This window comes from Dryobates pubescens, chromosome 7 (assembly GCF_014839835.1).
Source record: "Dryobates pubescens isolate bDryPub1 chromosome 7, bDryPub1.pri, whole genome shotgun sequence".
NCBI classification, from domain to species: domain Eukaryota; kingdom Metazoa; phylum Chordata; class Aves; order Piciformes; family Picidae; genus Dryobates; species Dryobates pubescens.
The window spans coordinates 2,231,844-2,254,402 of NC_071618.1; the positions used below are offsets into that span (position 1 = coordinate 2,231,844).

Genomic DNA, 22,559 nt, shown 5'->3' on the forward strand with positions numbered 1-22,559 from the left:
GAAAAAAAAAGAGTAATCATCCAGCATGACATTTTTTAAGTGTTTGGAAGGGAGGCTCAGATCTCTATCTTGAAGCCCATTCTATCATCCTTTACTTGGAACTGCTTTTAAATACTCTTCTACTGCAATGGCAGAAACTTCTCCATACCAGCTCTGAAGCCAGATGTGCTCAATGTTCATTTTCATGAAGAACCACTCATAGCTACGAGGCCACTTTCTTACCACTGGGTGCCTGGAATGACAAAGGGGGAAAAATAGCTTTCTTTAGCCTAGTGTGCTCAGCCAGAATGAAACCTGAGATCTAAGAACCACCACCATTCATCTTTTTTGCCTTCTCTCACAACAAGGTTTATGAACACCCTAGTCTGGTGAGAACTGCAAGGAAAGCAGCCAGTGAAAACCACCTTCCCATGTTGCAGAGCCCCACCTCTCGAGGCAGACGTGTTTAGTTTGTAAGAAAATGAAAATCAGGTAGTGGAGATTCTCCAAATGTGTGTCAGGGTTGTGCTTCTATCTGTTCAAAGGAAACAGTGTTGTAAAAATATTACATCTTTGGTAGCAGCTGTTGTGCTACATCAGGAGAGATAATAAAACTGGCTAACAGGAAGAGCACAACCTGTTTGAGCTGCTGCCTGCTAGAGCCTCCTCATATTGTTTCTTGTGCCTGCCTTTACAGCTACCTCAGAGAGATGCTTTTCACCAGTAATACTGGTTGCAGGTATCTGGTCCCCAGGGCCTTGTGAGCACCTCTGCAGAAGATGCTGTGGGATACTTAGCAGCAGTGCATGAGGCACAAACAACAGCTTAAGCCACATTGTTCAGAGGAACACAGAAGGAAGTGTGCAAGTCCAGGCAGGGTTGGCCCAGTGTTCCTCTACCCTTCCTGAGGAACCTCTAGGCTGAGCTGGGATTTCCCACCATTTTCTGAATTGTCCCTTTGAGCACCCACAGCTGTGGCACCGGGAGGTGTCTCCAACTGCTGCTGGTGTTGAGTGGGATGACCCTCAACAGCCTTTACTGTGTCGGTCCAGCTTTTGCTCCCTGGCAGTGGAGCAACCAATCCCAAGGTGATGGTGGCCTTTGGCTTGTGCAGGAATCCAATTTCTGCAAAGTCTGTGAAAAAAGGTTTGTGTGCCAAAATAACTCCCACCTGTCTGAAGTGCCATTTTTGCTGTTGATGGGGCATTTGCTGACAGGGTCCCACCCTAACTCCTTCCAGCAGGCCAGAAAGAATATTGCCTCTGGCCTGTTTTGGATTCCAGCTCATGCCAGTTTCCCCAGCAGTATTTGACCGACCAGGCAGGGGGTGCCTGGAAGACCACCCCTGGCAGCCGGTGTGGGAGGTGTGTGCCCCAGCTAAGGCTCAGGCTTACTGTTCTGAAGACCTGCTGGAGGGCATGGGGGCACACCCTGGGGGTGTGTGTGTATGTATGGATTGTGCTTGCGTCTGTTCAAAGGAAACTGTTCAGCAACTATTACAGCTTTGCTAACAGTTGTCCTGGTAGGTCAGAAGAGGTAATAAAACCTGTAAGATCCACCTGCAAATAGCTGTAAGCCCAAAGGCAGCAGAGCTCTGCTCTTCCTAAGGGGCTGTGGCTGAAGAGCACTACCTGTCCCAGGCAGGGAAGAAGCATTAAAGGTAACAAATACAGCCTGGATTTGTGGAACCTCACCTTGGAGCCATGTGAAATATTTTCATAATCCCCAGATTATAAACCATGTGCCTTACTGGAGTCCAAAACTGACTAATTGCATTTTCATGTTTTGTTATCTCAAGAGTTAAAAGAAGGCTGCACAGCTCTACCTGCTGTTCCAAGCCACACAGGAGCCAACACTCTTCATGGCCCCAAGGTAAAGATCAGGCTTGCTACTTCAGTACCAAGTGGCCACGTCCTTATATTTGTCTCACACCTGCAGGTTACGCTCTACTATGTGCCTGTTACATACAGACCTGGAAAACATTGCTTGCTTGGCAAATTCCACTTCCTCGGGAGGCACCGTGACCATTTGCCCCATGAGAGTCAGCCTGGTGCACCTTGAATCCTCTGGATCGATTAAGTTTTTTCTGTGCATAGAGAAAAATGCTCATATGTAATAGCTTGGCTTCTTTGTTAATGGTGTTGTAGTTTCTTTTGAGAAATGTGAATTTATATGTGAACTCACATATAAAAAGCTGCAATACTTTGTCAAGCCTTGCAGATCTCTTCTACGCACTGCTGTATCATTCAGGAGGGCTCTTGAAGGAATACTTACCTGAAACCTTAACTCTGCAGTAGATACTCACTAAATCTTAATTTATGCTCTTCAAACTTGGATTATGGTATGTTTCATTGTAAAAATGTGAAAATGGTGAGTTTTCAGACATACAAACAGACTGGAGTTCAGGATTCTGCAAAGAACTAATGAGATGGTTAGTCTGTGCTTGGGCCTACAAAATAACTGCATACATGTACTTGTGCACAGAATGTAAGGTCTTTTCATACAATCATAGAATTGTTTCAGTTGGAAGAGACCTCTAAGACCATCAAGTCCAACCATCGACATAACACCACCATGGCCACTAAACCATGTCCTGAAGTGCCATCTCTACATGTTTTTTAAACATCTCCAGGGACAGTGACTCCACCACCTCCCAGGGCAGGCTTTTCCAATGCCTGACCACTCTTCAGTAAGGAAATTTTTCCTAATATTCAATCTAAACCTCCCCTGGCACAACCTAATCAATTTCCTCTTGTTCTATTGCTAGTGACTTGGGAGACCAACACCCACCTCACTGCAACCTCCTTTCAGGCAGTTGTAGAGAGCAATGAAGTCTCCCTTCAGCCTCCTCTTCTCCAGACTAAATCCCAGTTCCCTCAGACACTCCTCACAAGAATTGTTCTCCAGACCCTTCACCAGCTTCATTGCCCTTCTCTGGATATGCTCCAGCAACTCAATGTTCTTGTTGGAGTAAGTGGCTTAAAACTGAATACTGTGCTCAAGGTGTGGCCTCACTGGTGCCAGGTATAGGGGCACAATCAGTTCCCTACTCCTGCTGGCCATGCCATTTCTGATACAGGCCAGGATGCTGTTGGCCTTCTTGGCTACCTGAGCACTCTGCTGGCTCATGTTCTGTTGGCTGTCAACCAGCACCCCAAGGAAAGCCAGGCAGCTTTCCAGCCACTGTCTCCCAACCCTGTAGCATTGCATGGGGTTGTTGTGACTCAAGTGCAAGACCCAGCACTTGGTCTTGTTAAATCTCATACTGGCCTTGGCCTATCAATCCAAGCCTGGCCTGATCCCTCTGCAGAGCCTTCCTACCCTCAAGCAGATCAGCACTCCCACCCAATTTAGTGTCATCTGCAAACTTAACTGAGGGTGCACTCAATCTCCTCATCCAGATCATTGATAAAGATACTAAACAAGACTGGCCCAAATACTGAGAGCCTGGGGAACACCACTTGTGACGAGCCACCAACTGGATTTAGCCCCTTTCACACCACTCTTTGGGCCTGGCTATCCAGACAATTTTTTACCAAGCAAAGCATCCATCCACCCACCCAAGCCATGAGCAGCCAGCTTCCTCAGGGGATGCTGTGCAAGATAGTTTCAAATGCTTCACTAAAGTCCAGGTAAACAACATCCACAGCCTTTCCCTTGTCCACTGTGCAGGTCATCTTGCCATAGAAGGAGATCAGGTTCATCAGGCAGGACCTGTCCTTCATGAACCTGTCCTAAGAGGGTGTGATCACCTGATTGCCCTGCACATTCAACATAATGTTATTCAGGATGATCTGCTCCATGACCTTCCCTGGCACCACAGTCAGACTGCCTAGATCCTCCTTCTGACTCTTTGTGTAGATGGACATCACATTTGTTGGAAATTAAGGATAGGCACTTTTTCCTGTGCCTATCCTAGAAACTCCACTCTCGTTAATTTTTACCCATTTTCCAACTGCTTTACACTAAAGAGACAAATAAGATCTACTAAAAAAAAATCTCTTAAACTGTCTTCATCGTTCAGCCCAAGACAAGGAAATTACTTGTTGCTTTTTGGCTCCCATTTGTAGCTGTGGGGAAATTGCTGACTCTGACATATAGAATGTAAGTGTATAAATCAGAAGTAAACTGACCAGTCACCAAAAAAATGTTGTATGAGACAACTGCAAAGGCCTGGCCCGGGCAAGTGCTGAGCAGTCCCAAGCCCTGTTGCCAGAAGTTTCAGACTGTTCAGCATCTCACAGGACTGTCTCCCCACATAAGAACATAAGCCTGAAAAAACTACATTAGGAAACAAAGACTGCATTTCTTCTTCTCTGTGCTTTAATCTGAAGCAGTAAATCACAGTAAATTACATCTCATCTGTTTGATTTTACTTAAAGATCTTGGCTTGAGCCCTTTAGCCTTAACTGCCTGAAATCTGCAATGGCTTTTTTGGTTGCTGAAATAATTCTCAGTAGGTGTTTATTGTACACAGGAAACATATGGGCATCCTCCTGCAGCTCATTTAACACCTGCAGATTCCCCACAGATGGTTATGAAAGACTATGTAGCTCACTGGATAAGTATCTGCTTTTATAGATAGACAGGGCCCTGAACAGAGATAGGCAAGGAAGTATAGTGGGCTGATTGATACTCTGCTATGCCCATTAAGCACTTGGCACCATCTGTAGCCTGTACTCCAAAGAGCTGTTTGCAGTCACATCTTCTCTGGGATGTTTTTTCAGCATCCTGTTCAGTCTGGACCTGCAGTTGTCTGAAGAGGGTGTTCAGCTTAATGACCTGTGGACAAACTACTCCTCTTCCTCTACTGTGCTTTGTGCAGATGCCAAAGGTCAAGCTCAAACTTTCTGTTCACCTCAATAAATAACAGTCTAATTTTCTCTAGTACAGTTTATTTCTATATTATGAAATAATAAATGAATGGTGTTCTAAGTACCTGAAAATTTGCACAGCCCACCCTGATATTGAGTTTATTTCTATCAGTGTGTATTCAGAACACATAGTTGTCTATATGGTCCCCATGCTGTACAGCCTCACTGCTAACTCCTACTGAAGGTGCACTTTCCCAGCTGGCCTGAGAGTGTCCAGTCCCTTAAGTAGCGCAGCACGCCCCAGCGATGCCCAGAGCTCCTGGCATTTCTTCTGCATAGGGTTTGGGTGTTGTGTGGCCATTTAGCATCCATGGCCCAATGAGACTCTCATGCACCAAACCACAAAAAAAATACAGGTAAATATAGTTGTGAGTCTCGCAAAGATGGGTGAGAGTTTGCACTCCAGCAGCCAAGGCAGCACAGATTAACATTCTTGCAACTGTTAGCCCTGGATAGCAGAGTCCTAAAGTCCATTTGAAGTCATCTCCTGATTTACTGTTATCTTTTTGCTTAATACTTAACACCCTCTACATATGTTCATATAGTTAACTTGATGATTCTTGAAAAAGTGAAAGGGAAGGAACTTTTCAGTTTTGCTTTGAACTCATCACCATATATCTGTGGGTATGAAATCGTTTCCTCCACAGCCTAACAGAACTGGAGAAAGCTGAAGAGCCGGGAAAAGCAGGAGTATTTGCAAGTGCTTTTCTTGAGTATAGCTCCTACCTAAGATGCTGTTAATGACTTTCAGAAAGGAATTAGAAAGGGATCATTGTTAAAGGATGTCTGCATTTCAGGGTGGATCAAAGTGATAGGTTTTGGTGTGATCAGGAGCAGTGAGAGATTTTGGTCTGACACCTCCAAGTACAATTATTTTATCTGTTTGTGCAAGCACAAACCATGCTTATTGATTCTGAGTAGGCAATCGACCTGACATTGCTTTGGTTAATCAGCTAACAACGCCTGCCTTTGCTGAGAGGATTTTTCCCAATAGGGCTAGTGTCAGATATAGCTCTTCCCTGATTTACAGGAAAAGACACTCTCCACATATTTGGCTGGCAACAAAACCCACACACTGTACATCCATATCTGGAACAGTTTTATTTCTGTGTTTGTTTTTGTTGGGTTTTGGTTGGTTGGGTTGGTTTTTTGTTGTTGTTGTTTTGGTTGGTTGGGGTTTTGTTTGTTTGGGGGGTTGGTTTGTTTTTTATGCCTATCTCCTTCTTCTGTATGCAGTTTACTGTATGCTCTCGTGACTCAGGGTGTTGCACTAATCAGCAAACACAAATTCAAGCTGATTTTTTTACACTGTACATTGTAATAATATTCTGAAAGCACTGTTTGTTTTCCTGGAAAATGAGTCAAGTCAATGATTTGTTGAAATTCTATTAGATGAGGTTTCAGAAGAGTTGAAGGGGACAATGATATATTTGAGTTCAGTTCATGGTGCTACTACTTTGTTGGCTTTGCTTTTAGCATAGGTTTTGTGTTTCAGAATAGGAACCTTGTATTCTAATCTTACATTAGCATTAGTATTTATCAAAGGAGCGCTTCATATTCTGAAGTAAATCTGTTTCTGCATTGGTTTTGGCATAGTATTCCCTAAATAATGTATGATTGCTTTTATAGAAATACTACTAAACTTGCAGCTACAAATCCTAACTCCATTGTGAGCAGGTCTTGAATTTTCAGTGGTGTTACCAGTGCAACTGATGTATATGCAGGCTTTGCTTCTTAGGAGTAAAGGAATACAGCCAGGGATATGCCTCATATTTTAACTAAAGATAATAAAGGGATACCAGGGATAAATAAGTGTATTTACTAAAATATTCCTCCTTCACATCTACAGAGATCTAGTCAAGCATTTGCTAGGCATTTTTTTGCCTTCTGTATAAATGAACACATATTCACCTCTCAGTCCTTGGGTTCCTTTTATCTTTGCTGGCACAGGGACAAGAAGGTGCGTAGGAGCAGCTTTATGTAACATTTGTGCATTGCTGACTGGGGCTGAGGGGGAGGCAGAACCAGAGGGAGAGATGGCATGTTGGGGACATTGTCTCTCTCTATTGAGGAAACCTGAGATGGCTTCTCAGGTCTTTTCTTTACCAGAGTCAGGTCCTCTGTCTCCCTGGAGAGGATTTCATGAAGGCTATGATAAAATACGAACTGAGAGGAAGAGAAAGCAGGGAGTTTGATAAGGAGACCAAGCAATGGGGAACACATTTATTTTCTTATGCTTACTTAAAATACATACATGTTGTTGCAGAAGTTGAGGGAAGCCAAATTAAAATGGAAGAAGATTAAGTTAATGTATTTTATAAGAACATAGTGCATTAAGAGAGATCATTTGAATTATTCATCTGATTTGTGACAAGAGAAGAATTTACTGTCTTTATTCCTCTGCTTATGGTGAGCAAACTAGGTATGTGGAGTTTGACCAAGTCTGAGCAGTTGTCTCTTCCAAGCATATGAGATCAGGAGATGCATTCACTTACAAAGGTGCCAGCTTTACAGAGCTTAAGGATAACTCTGTGTCCAAGTGCAGTAAGTTTCCCAACAGAGATGCAATGCCACTAAGTGCACCGCTGATGAACATGTCCCACTTATTTTACTGCATACCACTTCTGCACTTTCCAGGTCATGGTTCAAGAGTAGTTCAGAGCAAAGAGTGCCACCTACTCATTAAACTGTTTACTACACTAGCCATCTCTTGGATTTTAATTAGAAGGATCCTGTCCAATAACTAGACAAGCCCAGACCTGATGAACTCATAGTTCAGGCTTATGTGGGCTATATCGGCACATGAAGTGATGATGTTTGACTTTGTTAGGATTCCCTTTCGCAGCTGAGATCTCTGTTTTGATTGATGATGCCATCTCCTTGTTTCTGACCAAGAATATTCCAGAGTAGTATCTTCACTCTCAGCCTTTGCAGTGCATTAATGAAGTGATATGGCTCTGGAACAGTTCAGCAGTAAAGGCAAAAGCGGAGCTTGTTTGAGAGCACTTGGGAAAGACAGACAGGTGTCCTTGAGAAAGAACTGTTTGGAAGTCAGGAGAGTTCAATAATGATAATGGGACTGGGGGAGGAATCAGGGGCTTATGGAGGGGAATCTCTCTTTTTCTTCTTCCTCATCTTCCTTTTCCCACAGAGTAGCTGCTATCCTTCTCCTCCACTGCCTTGAGGAACCGGGACCTTCCATCCTCCCTGTCACGACCTATGAATCCTCATCATCTTTTCTGAATGTGGTTCTCCCTGCCCTGTTAGAAAGCACTATTTTTACCCATCTAATTCTTAAGCAGAACACAATAGAAAAGAAGCTGGGAAAGAGATGGCTCCTATTGAAGAAAAGGAGAGACAGAGAGCCAGGATGAAAGTCCCAGAGAACAGTTTTCCAACTTTTCTACTGTAGAGCATGCAGCTCATGAGTGGCATAAGGGCAATGTGGCAGTGACTTGTCTCCACAGATTCTAGCCTTTTCTACAGTGGCAGTGAGAGTCCTACAAAGCTATGCAATTAGGAAACAGCTCCTCTGTCACCTCCCCGAGACAAAAGGAAGGCACCCTGTCACCCTCTGCAGGGCTCCTCTTTGCCTAACCTCAAACTGGGCATGAAGTAAAAATGCAGAGTTATTTTCTGGGACTTAAAATTAATTTTTTGTCCCTTCAAATCTACAGAAAGGAAGGGAACAAATGCTATATTCTCAGATAATTACTTTTAAGTCCTTATCATTTTGATTCATAAATGTGATTTTGAAAAGCAAGTTATCCTCCTTACACATTTCATCTGCTCACCACTAACTACCAGAGTCTCCAAAGCAGAAAGAATGCATTGGTGCTGCTAATCTAAGTGCCATGAATGTCAAACAAAATCTCTGCTGAAAGCAATTTCATAACCTGAAAAGCTGTTGCCCGTCTTCAGATGGATATGGCTGGGCAGTTTTGCCCTGCCCTGCTTTGATTTTGACAAGAATTCCTTTATCAGCTGCGTTAGAGAGCCAGCAAAGATAGTGAAAATACATCATCACTTTTGCTTTTGGAAGGACAGTCTTCTGAATATGAAGTCAGGCTTCGGAGCTGAAGAGAATTGGTACAACAGCCATTCTGCATCTAAGTGAGCCTGTATTCACAGTATACCTGGTTTTGTGTTTTGAATAATCTCATTCTTCCTACAAGATATTCCTTCCTAGAATGTTTTAATTAAAATTCATTAAGTGAAGTCAGTCTGTTTGTCTATCTTCATTGGCAATAACAACTCATTTTCTTTAGCTGAACTCTTACGTTTCAGACAGGAAACATTTATATAGGTTAACCATAGACAGTTCACTATTTCTGTAACCAGAGTCAGAGAAACACATACTACTTCACCAGAAAGGGATTTTGGGAAGTGGGTTATTTAAGAATACAGGGGAAAATAGTAATTTAGAGCAATATTGTGTGCACTAGGTCACGGTGATGGTAGGTTTCGTATTTGACTTTGCTAATTTGGTATCTTCCTGATTTTTTTTTTTTTAAATACAGATTTTTCAGGCACAGCTACTGACATAATTATTTGCATGTGACTAAAAAGGGTCAAGATAAATACCAGAACAGGAATTGTGTCTGTGCCACAAAACCAGGAGGCAGATCTCAAAAATTGAGATGCCTGAATTCAGACTTTGTCTTCTGTGTGTCACTTCTCTTTGTGTGAAGGTGCAGCACCAGATTTCTTTGTTATATTTATCTTTGTATTAACACAGTGACTCTGCAAACCCAGGGGTAGTTACACATTGGATGGACAACAGACATCTCAAAGGATCTGCCTGATACCCATAGCAGGCTTATCATCTCTCAGGATTACCCAGGAATGAAGTCAGCAGTTTATTCATGCTGTCAATCCAACAGGCAGCAGAGATCCTAAGCCACTCAGTTACTCTCCTCTTCCCATGGCCTGGTGGTATTCAGAAGCACTGGAGGTACTCAGTGCTTCCTATCGGTAAATTTGCTGATGACACCAAGCTGGGGGCAGGAGTTGATCTGCTGGAGGGTAGAGAGGCTCTGCAGAGGGACCTCGACAGGCTGGACAGATGGGCAGAGTCCAACGGCATGAGATTGAACACATCCAAGTGCCGGGTTCTGCACATTGGCCACAGCAACCCCATGCAGAGCTACAGGCTGGGGTCAGAGTGGCTGGAGAGCAGTCAGACTGAGAGGGACCTGGGGGTTCTGGTTGACAGTAGATTGAACATGAGCCTGCAGTGTGCCCAGGCATCCAGGAGGGCCAATGGCATCCTGGCCTGCATCAGGAACAGTGTGGCCAGCAGGAGCAGGGAGGTCATTCTGCCCCTGTACACTGCACTGGTTAGGCCGCACCTCGAGTACTGTGTCCAGTTCTGGGCCCCTCAGGTTAGGAAGGAGGTTGACTTGCTGGAGTGTGTCCAGAAAAGGGCAACAAGGTTGGTGAGGGGTTTGGAGCACAAGCCCTATGAGGGGCGGCTGAGGGAGCTGGGATTGCTTAGCCTGGAGAAGAGGAGACTCAGGGGTGACCTTATTGCTCTCTACAGCTACCTGAAGGGAGGCTGTAGACAGACGGATGTTGGTCTCTTCTCCCAGGCGGGCAGTACCAGAACAAGAGGACACAGTCTCAGGCTGCGCCAGGGGAGGTTCAGGCTGGATGTTAGGAAAAAGTTCTATACAGGAAGAGAGATTGCCCATTGGAATGGGCTGCCTGGGGAGGTGGTGGAGTCGCCATCACTGGAGGTTTTCAGGAGGAGACTTGATGGGGTGCTTGGTGCCGTGGGTTAGTTGTTTGGGCGGTGTTGGATTGGTTGATGGGTTGGACGCGATGATCTTGAAGGTCTCTTCCAACCTGGTTTATTCTATTCTATTCTATCAGCCTTTTGAATGTAGAATTTAGGAACCTATGGAGCCAGATTACATCCACTGAAAACATCTGCCCACTTCAGTTGTACCAATCTGCTACCTCAAGGAATAGATGAGTATGATGGGTAAAATGGCTCTGATGAAGCCGTACGGGTCACAAATCAGGAGAGAAGCCTGGGTCCCTCAAAATCATTCACAGTCTGCAGTGTGGGTTTGAAACGCTTTCCTCCAAACTAATAGCAAATGAGAAACTGATGGACTGACCCTGATGCTCGGTGCCTTTTTTTTTTTTCACTTTTGCCCTTATGTAAAAACCAGTCTGTGGCAGCCCCTTCTCTAAGAAAGCTACAGTTGGTCTCTATAAATGTGCTGAACCTGATGTCAAGGAGGCAATACATGTTTAAAATTAATTGCCTGTTTTCCAGGCTGCAGCTGTAATGAGGCAGGCCCAGGAGCTTACTTGGAAAAGGAGAACCTCTGAGCAGCCTGTGTGTTGGGAAATGCATTTAGAACAATGGCTTCTCTATTCTTTAATGCTATGCTCAGTCTTGCTCCCTCTGAAAGCTGTTAGAATAGGACTCAATCTTTTCAGCTTGTCTGTGGCACAGACTGGCCAGCTTAGTCTATTTATAACCCTGAACCATTTAATTTTTCTTGTGTCTGTTATCCATTTTTCAGCTTTCAGATAGGATGTAGTGTAGTTGTTAACGAATGCTTCCTCCAGCCTGGCCATCAGAGAGCTTTCTCAGAGAGGTGCAGCTTGTCTCCCTCTGGGAAATGGCAATCTCTGAGTCAGAGATGAGGAATCTAGACTGTGGCTGCAACATTATCATGTCTTGCAATTAGTGCTTATTCAGGTACATCACAGCGCTCTTTCTTTCATTGTGATCTGTGATTTCTCTTATTAGCTTAGGCTTTTCAAATTTTCTCTCCAAGTGATTAAATATTTAGGCTGGAGCACCAAAAAGGCCACTCTGTATTCCTCACATCCCTGAAAGTGAAAATATTTATTGGGAAGGATTGGAACCTGAGTTTGTTCGGAAACAAAACAAATGAAATTTGCTACTAAAGAAATTTAATATCAAACTGATGTATACACACACATCACTTGATACTCATTAGATCCAAGAAGACTATTGAAATGTCAGCTATGTTTTCTTTCTAAAGGCCAGAGAGTTCTTTTGTGTGCAGTAGGTCAGAAACATTTTTCAGGAGAGTGCCAAATACTCCTAGGAGCATTGACTAGAGGCATTGACTGGTTTTCACATTTATTTTAATTCTTGATGCTGGGAGTAGGTTAATAATGGAATTCTAATAAAATTCCACATGAAAACAAACTACAAATATGTTGCTGGCATACAAGGACATTTTCTCAAACAGAGCATTATTCATTTAACTATTTTGTATCATTGTTTTGAAGCCAAAACAATTCATGATCGTGAAACAGAATTGTTTCAGTTGGAAAAGACCTTTAAAATCATTGAGTCAAACCATTATCTAGCTCTAAAAGTTCTGATGCTAAACCATGTTCCTCAGCAACACATCTATATGTCTTTTAAACACCTCCAGGGATGGCAATTCAACCACCTCCCTGGTGCCCCTATTCCAGTGTTTGATAACCCTTTTGGTGAAGAAGTTTCTTCTAATAACCTATCTAAGCTATCCCTAGTGCAACTTGAGGCCATATCCTATTGCCCTGTCATTTGTTACTAGGGAGAAAAGACCAACACCCACCTCACTGCAACCTCCTTTCAGGCAGTTGTAGAGAGCAATGAAGTCTCCCTTCAGCCTCCTCTTCTCCAGACTAAACAATCCCAGTTCCCTCAGACACTCCTCACAAGAATTGTTCTCCAGACATTCACCAGCTTCATTGCCCTTCTCTGGATACACTCTAGCAACTCAATGTCCTTCTTTTAGTAAGGTGCTCAAAACTGAATACTGTGCTCAAGGTGTGGCCTCACTGGTGCCAGGTATAGGGGCGCAATCAGCTCCCTACTCCTGCTGGCCATGCCATTTCTGATACAGGCCAGGATGCTGTTGGCCTTCTTGGCTACCTGAGCCCTCTGCTGGCTCATGTTCTGTTGGCTGTCAACCAGCACCCCAAGGTCCTTTTCAGCCAGGCAGCTTTCCAGCCACTATCTCCCAACCCTGTAGCATTGCATGGGGTTGTTGAGACCCAAGTGCAGGAGTGGCACTTGGCCTTGTTGAATCTCATACTGGCCTTGACCTATCAATCCATCCTGGCCTGGTCCCTCTGTAGATCCTTCCTACCCTCAAGCAGATCAGCACTCCCACCCAATTTAGTGTTATCTGCAAACTTACTTACTTTCATCCAGATCATTGATAAAGGTATTAAACAAGACTGGCCCAAATACTGAGAGCCTGGGGAATACCACTAGTGACTGGCTGCCAACTGGATTTAACTCCATTCACCATCCTCTTTGGGCCCAGCTGTTCAGACAGTTTTTAATCCAGCGAAGCATCTACCCATCCAAGCCACAAGCAGACAGTTTGCCCAGGGGATGCTGTGGGAGGTAGTTTCAAATGCTTCACTAAAGTCCAGGTAAACAATGGGAGACAATTTCAAATGCTTTACTAAAGCCTTGGCAAACAACATCCACAGCCTTTCCCTTGTCCACTAAGCGAGTCATCTTGCCATAGAAGGAGATCAGATTTGTCAGGCAGGACCTGCCCTTTATGAACCCATGCTGACTTGACCTGACCACCTGGTCTTGTAGGTGGACATCACATTTGCCAATCTCCAGTCAGCTGGGACCTCCCCAGTTAGCTAGCACTGCTGAGAAGTGATGGAAAGTGGCTTGGTGAGCACTTCTGCCAGTTCTCTCAGTAAATCTCAAGTGCATGCCATCCACCCCCATAGACTTGTGTAAGTGCCAATGGTGCAGGAGGTTGCTGACCATCTGGTCTTGCATTATGGGTGCTTCATTCTGCTCCCTATCCCTATCTTCCAGCTCAGAGATGCTCTTAACTAAGGGAACTTATGGTATTAAATCCATATATAAATGACATTTTCCTTTCAAAGAAAACCTCACATGTACCATTTTAATACTAGCAGGACTTGAGGTCTCTTAATAATAAACATCAAATTTTCACACAGTAAAGAAGAGAAAGAAACCTGCTCTGCAAAACCTGAGCACCACATAAGGTTCTGCACTATGGCTGCTCTGTGCTGTTTGCATGGCACAGCCTGGCTGTCTCAGCAGGTAGAGTGCACCCTGAAAGGATGCTTGGGCTGCCCACAGCGGAGATGGCAAGCTGACTGTATTACCAGCAGCAGATCCAGTGCTTCAGGAGGTGCTGGAGATAGGTCACCCCAAGCCCTGGCATCAGGGTTCAAGTTTTCTTCACTGTCACACTGCCCACAGAAGCCCTTTCTGTGGGGTACTGGTAGGACAATGTGTAGGGCTGTAGCTTAAGATGTTGCTAACTTAAAAAGTAAAAATCACCTCATGGGTTGCTAGATCAAAATGTCAATTAATTTCTGACCCTGGTTTTATAGGAAAGGGTGGGGGGGAAGAAATTTAAAGTCCAGTGGCTGCATGTTTCCTGTCTGTGAGACAGCCCCAGAACTTGCTCATATTTTCCTAGCGATCATCAAAAACACAAATGGCAGCTCAACAAATGTCCCTGCTTTTCATTCTCAGTATTGCTTGTTCTTTGTACTGATGCCAGCCAACATCTGTTCCAAGTGAGGACTCCAGAAATAATGAAAACCAAATGGAATGTAAGAACAAAATAAATAATGCAAGGAGCACTGACCAGACTCTAAATCTGTGTGTTCAATTCAGTAGCAAGATCAATGTTTAGAATATGGTCACATGCTAAAATGAGGATGTCCTATTTTCCTCTACCATCTCCTTTTCCCTATCCTTTGGACTCCTCTGCCTTTTGTGGAGCTAATTCAAGCTACCAACTCAGTAGAAACCTCATTCAGGGAAAAATAAAAAAGAAAAAGAAAAAACAGAAAAGGGGGGGAAATAAAGGCAAGAGGTTTCTGCTGGGTTACTGATCTAAAACAGTCCCACCGTATGGTCAGCTGAAGGGAAAGGGCGGGACTGCACGGCCAGGAGCAGCAGCAGCCATGGGGAAAAGGAAGAAGGACCAGCAGAAAGCTTTATTCCCACAATTTGGTTAATTTCCCTTAGATTTTTGTTTCAAAACCCAGGGCTGATGTGAGAAAGCATGGAGGGAACCAAGAAACTGGTGGGAGGGAGGGAGAAAAGAATGTGGCCACTGGCAATTAGTTTGGCTTAAGCTGTCTTGGAAATCCAGGTTTAGCTCTTTGGAGGTGCCCAATGAGCTATTCTTGCCAGAGAACATAGTCTCAGCCTGCAGAAGGGTCTGGAGAGTCAGGTGGCAGAATCCAGGTTGGCCTGGCTGCAAGACAAACAGCAGCAAATATCTGGCACAAGGGACAAAACGGTAGTGGTTTGATTTTGGTAATTAATAGAAAGATAGAGAGTAAACATTCTTGAAGGGTTGTGCTATATATGAATTTCACATTTCTATACATCATGCAGCATTTCTCTTTTGTTGGAGAACTGGCACTTCCCGAACAGGTAAATCAGGCAGTGGCACTGCTGAAACCAAAACGCCAAAGACTTTCAAAGAGTGGCCGTTTAAAGTCAGGGATGGAAAGCTGCACTTAAGTGCCTTAATGGGTGTGTAGTTTTCATGAGTGCTCAACACCAACAGTTACCATCAATGGAAGCTGCCCTTAGTCTTGAGCCTATGAAAATGGCATTAGGTAGGTGCTGTGACAGAAGACTTAAATTTTTAAGCACTTGGTCTAGATATTCAGCTTAGTTGATTTAAAAAATCTTATAAAGCAAGAATAAGCTCCATTAGTCCATTACAAAAGAATGGATACATTTATTTATTAAACAATATTTCATATTTTACAGATTTTGTGAAATAAGGAACAAGCAGAACCATTCTGGTGTTAACGTCACTACTCTGTTGACCTTCTCAAGCATTCAAAGCTGACAATTACCTTAACAAATGGAGTGAAGGAAGCTTCCTATTAGGTGTTCGATGTTGCGAGAGAAACTCCTGATTTCCAGCAGCCTGAAATCACTTGCACTGCTTAGAACTGAGAAACGTTTCATTTTGCCACCATACAATACAGTCATAAGAAAACACACAGTATGTTCTGGAGACATGTAATAGACAAGTGCAACAGTAACATGTTTTATATTTGCTACTCACTGCCTTTTCCAGTGTTGTTCTCAGGGTTGAGAGTCGGGATGGTACCCAAGGTAATGCCCAGCTGAGGAAATCTAGGATCCATTTCTTAAGATAAACCTCTCCTCTCCCAAGAGGACCTTAAGTTGAGGTCAAAACTTTCAATATCTTTTAGTTCTGAAACAGCCTGTTATTTCCAGTTCCCTCTTTTTGGTAACTGAGTCCTGTCTGACACAATTTCAGTGTCACATACCTTGTCACATAAAGAGGCCTTTGGAATTAACACATCACACAAGGGTGACTCGGCCAAGTTTGCCATGTCTGACTGTAAACAAACATATGGCAGAGATACACTTTTCCAAGGGGACAAGCATGGAGGGGGAAATTGAATCATCTTTGAGTTTGCATACATATATTTTACACATGTAAAGCTTCAGTGATGTGGAATTTTGAAGAGTCAACTTGCTGCCTCTGGAGAGACAAACCTGGAGGTGTCCATAGATAAGTAAGTAGCAGACCTGACTGCCTTTATGTAGGGCATTATTTATCAACTGTTTATGAACATGGTTTGTGTATCATGTTCAACTGGACCCTCTGAAGAGGTGGGAATTAGACTGAGTGGTCATCAGTGTATAACCTGTTAACTAGGAGCCTGAGATCCCCTTAAAAACTCTGGAGAGCTAGAGCCCTGACAATGCAATCAGTGAGGCCTCCACAGCTTTCAGCAGAGCAAGGTGTCTGCTTTACCACGACCTGGATTGCCTTCCAAGCATTATGGACTTTATAGACTTGACTGCCATGACCTAATGGGTAATGGGGTCCTGAACACCTAGATTTTATCTGGCACCTCCAGGAAGAGATTAAAAATTAGGTACATTAATGTGTGAGCTGAAAGCCCCTGCAGCTCTAGATGGTGCAATATACTTCAATGGCACACCTCTTTTTCTTTACTGTGATTTACTGGGACAACTTACTGCAAAATAAAGCTAAGGAGGAACTTTTGTTCTGAGGACTCTGATCCCCTTGGAAAGTGGTAGTAGGCACACAAAACTCTGTTACCTGCAGAAATTTCCATCAGCTTCTGGAAGGGTCAGAGAAGCCACAGGATTCTTCAGGAGATAAGCCACAGTGTTGTCCTTTGGTGTCACGTAAAAGAAAGGGACTCCAGTGCTGTTATTGACAGGACCATCACTGAGAAGTAAACAGTTCCCATAGGGCATACCTTGGATCTGTCAAATTCAAATGAGCAACTGGTTACATCTTTGCACACAGACGGTTTACAATGTTGGGTATTCCCACAAGCACTCTAACAGAAAGGACAGCAACCCCAAATAGCTCCCACTTTGTCATTTTGTTGAAATGAATCTTCTAAATTAGGTCTATCACACTTCTCTGAAAACAGATCTGTATTTCTTCTTCCCAGTCCTGTCTGTGACACTATAGAGAACATTTTCTCTTCCACTGAGCTTAAAATAACTACCAAATTAAAAATGTTTAAGTATATTAAAATCAACAGCAGCAGTGTCAAGGAATGTTTACTCTGAATGAAGCACTGCTGATACCTTTTCTCGAAGCCAAAAGGATACTGAGCCTAATTTAACCCAAATCCAGCCCACTTTTTATGCTGATTTTGCTTCCCCTTTTGGCCTTGATTTGCACTGTAAGTGTATCTGTTTGGCAAGAGAAAGAGAAAGGCATTTTAGCCAGAGTTGTGTTTGAAGTCAAGCTGGACATCAGCTCAGCTGCCTGGACAGAAACCTCAGCTATTGGGGGGTGAGTCCCAACCATCAAGCCAGCCAGAGCAAACCTTCCTTCCATGTCAGATCAGGGGCACCTGGAAGCCAAGTTTTCATAAAGTTTTTTCCCATACACTCACTGTCAAACTCACAGTGGATGTAACACATGCATAAATGTCCTTGCCAAGTAGTGACAAACATTAATGCTCTCCATAATGATTTATACTACCACTATGCTTTTCACACTATTATAAACTGCAATGGCAGATACTTGATGAACTACTATTTTTTTATGTCTTCAGATATTTCTTTCCTCATGGTCAATTAGATGTTAAATACTAAAATTATCAGTCAATACATTAAATTCAATGTAACTGGTAAATCCTTTACAACAAAATCAAATTAAGTATGAATAAGTTAATAAAACAATCCTGGCTGATGTTATTACCTGACCTGCATGCTTTCTGATTTTCAATGGTTATATGCCTTTGTAATTTTAATGCTTATAGTGCTACCATTTGGTCCTTGTGAGCATTCCTTAAAATGAATGTGCTTCCTGCTTTAGTGAAGCTACATGACTTAGAAACTAAAAATACTTGTTTATTATTAAGAGTTAAAACATAAAATAGTAGCTGTCAGTAATATTGCAGGCCATGTCTGCATTGTGTAAAATGCTCAGCCTGTCGTGCAGGGGTAACATTACCGCGGAGTCTCAAAAAGGATCGGAATCACAAGCAGCAAAACTCACCATTCACAGCAGCACCACCTCTTTCATCAGTTCCACATCTTATTATGAATCCTATTTCTCTGCTTTACTTCTATGTGGTAAATAGAGCCAGCTGACTGCAGAAGATATTGTGGCTGTAATTCCACTGAGGCTTTCTAGCCAGACCATAAACCAGAGAGTTAAGATTGTATGAACAGGATTTCTGACAAACTGATGTAGAATTACAGGCCTCTTGTGTGCACTTATGTATTTATTTAATGGTATTTTTTTAACCTGTTGCTTTGTGTTTCACAAGAACATAAACTATCACTAATTCAGACAAGCTTTCTGAAGATTAATGTGCTTCTAACTTTGTCTGCTTGTTTGGTTTTTTTATTAGTATGTTAATCAATCTGTGAACACTTCCAAGAAAATGTTCAAGGTTTTGGTGGTTGGTTTGGTTTGGTTTGTTGTCTGAGTTGTATTGGATGCTGTGTCCCATTTCAACCTTTCCTTTTAACATAGAAAATATTTTAAAGATCGACAAAATAATGACCCCTATTCTCCAGAGCAGCTCAGCTATTTTGCTTAATACTCCTGACAGAGAAATCTCCCTTTAAACTGGCATGTGCGCATAGATGCGGGACGGACAGATTTTGTGACAGCCCAGCAGGTTCCCCTCCTTCTCCTCCTCTTCCTCGTTCCTCTCTCCCGCGCGCTGGGTGACAGCCAGAGCCCGAGGTCGGCACTGGGGTCTTGGGCCCAGGGAGAGGGGCAGACAGCGCGGCCAGGAGCAGGCTCGAAGGTGCTTGCAAGGAATTAAAAAAGCCTCTAAACCAAATGCTGTAGCCTGGTTCTGAATCACAGATTTTGCCTTTCCCGTGCCTCCCTGGGGCAGGTCGTTATCGTGCCTCCCTCAGGCTTCTCCAAGCTTGACTTCTCTTCCTAGAAAGCGTTTCTTAACTCTCCGCGCATTTGGCGGCTGTTGACATCAGCGCTGCTGGTGGCGGAACGAACCCGAAACGCCACGGCCGTGGACAGCGCCGAGCGGCCGCGGGGGCCGGCAGCGCGCGATCGCGGGCAGCGGGGAACGGCGGGGGGCAGCGTACCTTTCCTTGCGCGGCCCGCGTAGCCACGAAGCCCCAGGTGTTGTAGTGGGCGAGGTAGCGGGCGTTCCCGGCGCGGCCAGGCTCCCCGCCGCCCTCCCGCCGGTAAGAAAACATCCTGGAGGGGGTGGCCCCCTGCCTCGGCTGGCGCCCCGCCGGCCCGGAGCCCAGGGCCGCATCCTCCCGGTAAGCCGAGGCCGGGTAGCTCTGCTTCCAGAGGCCCCCGGCTTCCTCCAGCAGCGCGGGGATTGCCTCCTCGGTGGAGGAGCTGTGTAGCTCGTCCGCCGCCGCTCCCTCCTCGGGCAGCGGCCAGGACACCGAAGTGACCACCACGTAGCCCCCCGCGCCGCCCCACAGCAGTGCCGGCAGCCACCACCACCACGCCGGCAGCCACCGCCCCACCGACATCTTCCGCAGTGGTGCTCGCACCGCACGGCGCCGCGCCGCTCCCGCAGCACCCTCAGGCGGCCGCCGCCAGCCCCGCAACGCCGCCCTCTGGGAGTCCCAAAAATTTGCAGCGGCCCCACTCCAGCCGGGCCTCACGTCTGTCGCTGCCCACCGCCGTGCGGTCACGATACTTGTAGCATCGGCTTTGCCGGCGACACCTGGGGGACGGCTACCCACGGAGCGGAGTCGCAGAGGGAGCAGCTTGGGCGGAACTCGATTCAGCGGGCCACGCTAAACTGAGGCCGAGACCTGGGGTTCGCTGCAGGTTCATTCTGCGTGTGCTTGTCAGTTGCTAGGGACTTGTGAAGCTGCTGCACCACCTCAGCCAGGTGTGCAGCCCGGCAGGTATTTCATGAAGTAATTCTCCAGATGTACTTCATATGCAGACCCTGGCACACGAGACCGTCTGGGCAGAGGTGGTGTGACCTCTCCATTCATTAGAAAATAAAGACCCCACGAGAGAGCACGGCCACGTGAACACCCCCCTTGCAGGGGGGACACTTGGACACCCAGGACAAGCAGCAGCAAGAATCTGTGTCCTAGAAGGCAGACATCATTAGTTGCAGCGCTTGTGGCATTCATTTTGTTATCTAACTATGTGGTGCTACTATTTAATGATGTGTTTACCAGGCAAGGGTTTAATTAGGCACAGATTCAAATGTGTATTTGAGTTTATATTGATGGCCTGTTTAAAGGTGCTTTTGCCTTCAGATCCTGTTTTCTGTGCTTGGCAGTAGACAGACCCCTTTGCTATGGCAATGCAAATTTGTAATTATTAAAGATACATGCTTGTAAACTTCCATTGCATTCATGCAAATTATTAAAGGGGTACAGGTTCCATAGGAGGAATGAATCTCATGGGAGCCTTTGCCTTTCATAAGGTTCTCAGATACATCTAATAGACTTAAGCTTCCACAGCTCTGAAAAACAGATCGTAAGGCTGGCCTGACTTTACAACTTCTTCTTAATTGCACCATGCAAATATGCTGCATATCTGACCTAGAATATAAACTTTATAAATAAAAGTGGTCCTGAAAATACTGAGTATTTTTAATTTCTGTGTTTGGTGGGTTTTTTTCCTAGACTCCCTGTTGTTTTTTACTTTCACTGCAAAAACCTGAAGGAAAGTGAAGATGGATGTAAGAGTCCTGAAGGTCCAAATGAGTTTGTCCAGGGGTGACCTTATTGCTCTCTACAACTACCTGAAGGGGGGTTGTAGTGAGGCGGAGGTTGGTCTCTTCTCCCAGGCAACCAGTACCAGAACAAGAGGGCACAGTCTCAGGCTGCGTCAGGGGAGGTTTAGGCTGGAGATTAGGAGGAAGTTTTACACAGAGAGAGTGATTGCCCACTGGAATGGGCTGCCTGAGGAGGTGGTGGGGTCACCGTTGCTGGGGGTGTTCAGGGCGAGGCTTGACAGGATGCTTGGTTCCATGGTTTAGTTGATTGGGTAGTGTTGGATGATAGGTTGGACACAATGATCTTGAAGGTCTCTTCCAACCTGGTCTATTCTATTCTATTCTATTCTATTCTATTCTATTCTATTCTATTCTATTCTATTCTATTCTATTCTATTCTATTCTATTCTATTCCTTCCCCAGTGTATGTAACTTCACCACCAAACTCCTATCAGCAGAATGAGTACCTTTTCCTTTAGCATGGGGCCCTGTCTACAACTGCTCCCTTGTGATTACCGATTCCCACTTCAGTGCTTCAAGACGTGAGAATGTAGATGGAAGCAGAAAATTAACACAGGTTTCCAAAACCCAAATGAGAAAAAGCTTGCAAAGCTCCTGCACGTGACTTTCTCAGCTTCAGGAAATGTCCCTTCTTGAAATAACCACCTGCTCCAGTCAGCTCCCTGCAGACATGCTCTTCAAAATTATTTAAGAACCCAGTTTCCTTGGTGTTTTCAGGGACTTTCCTCATGCAATCTGATGCAGACAAGATACAACTTTTATACTCTATTTACTATTTCATACAAATTTATTCCAGGGTTTATAAGAATCTTTGCTTGTACTTCACTTACTGAACAAGTTCAAGCAACCTACTTTCTGACATAAAGCAGTAACATGAAATACAACCTATTTTATTTCAGTTAACAAACTATACAGAAGATACTGACTCTTGTGTCCTGCAGCAATGGGAAATGAATTTCTCAAGGCATAGGAATTAGTAGAAAGTTCTATATGCAATGAATGTAAATTTCAAATTACAGCTGGTAGACACAAAGCAGCATTGACATTTATCTCTTTAGCTTCCAGCTAAATTTACTACAATGACTTCAGGTGGACCTTTGGCTTTAGTGACAATAATAGCCCACAAAAAATAGATGAACCAAAATACAACATTTCACTTTTTTCTTCTGAGGGTTTAGTCAAATAAAGGGAAAATAACCAAACTACACGACAACTAAAAATAACTGCATTGCTACAACGATTTTGCATTTAGTATTTGCAGAAAAAAACCCTTAAATTTAAGATAAGGAAAATGGTATTTATTAAAGTTGTATCAACAAGTAAGAATGGTCGAGCGTAAAGAACCTTCAGGTCAGGCTGGTTGTCTGTGGCGATTCACCATTCAGCACAAACCAAAACGCGTCTGCCCATCTTTTGAGACAACAGTGCTTCCTTGCCGGCTCACAGATC

The 22,559-nt window shown here is 44.3% G+C and overlaps 1 protein-coding gene across 1 annotated transcript; it reads right to left on the minus strand.

The window, feature by feature from the left end:
- Position 1: 1 nt before the first annotated feature.
- Positions 2-19,879, minus strand: CREG2 (cellular repressor of E1A stimulated genes 2). Its single transcript, XM_054163041.1, has 4 exons — positions 19,471-19,879; positions 16,979-17,148; positions 1,952-2,065; positions 2-232 (listed from the first exon to the last, which is right to left on the minus strand). The coding sequence occupies exons 1-4, from the start codon at positions 19,873-19,875 to the stop codon at positions 85-87; spliced, it is 837 nt and encodes a 278-aa protein (XP_054019016.1). The 5' UTR covers positions 19,876-19,879; the 3' UTR covers positions 2-84.
- Between the last annotated feature and the right edge of the window lie 2,680 nt (positions 19,880-22,559).

Coding starts and splice junctions, on each gene's coding strand:
- CREG2 (XM_054163041.1), bottom strand. CDS start 19,875: ATGTCGGTGGGGCGGTGGCTGCCGGCGTGGTGGTGGTGGCTGCCGGCA. Junction 2,066..16,978: donor GCTGATGGAAATTTCTGCAG/GTAACAGAGTTT, acceptor CTCTATGCACAG/AAAAAACTTAATCGATCCAG. Junction 233..1,951: donor AAGCAAGCAATGTTTTCCAG/GTCTGTATGTAA, acceptor TTGTCATTCCAG/GCACCCAGTGGTAAGAAAGT.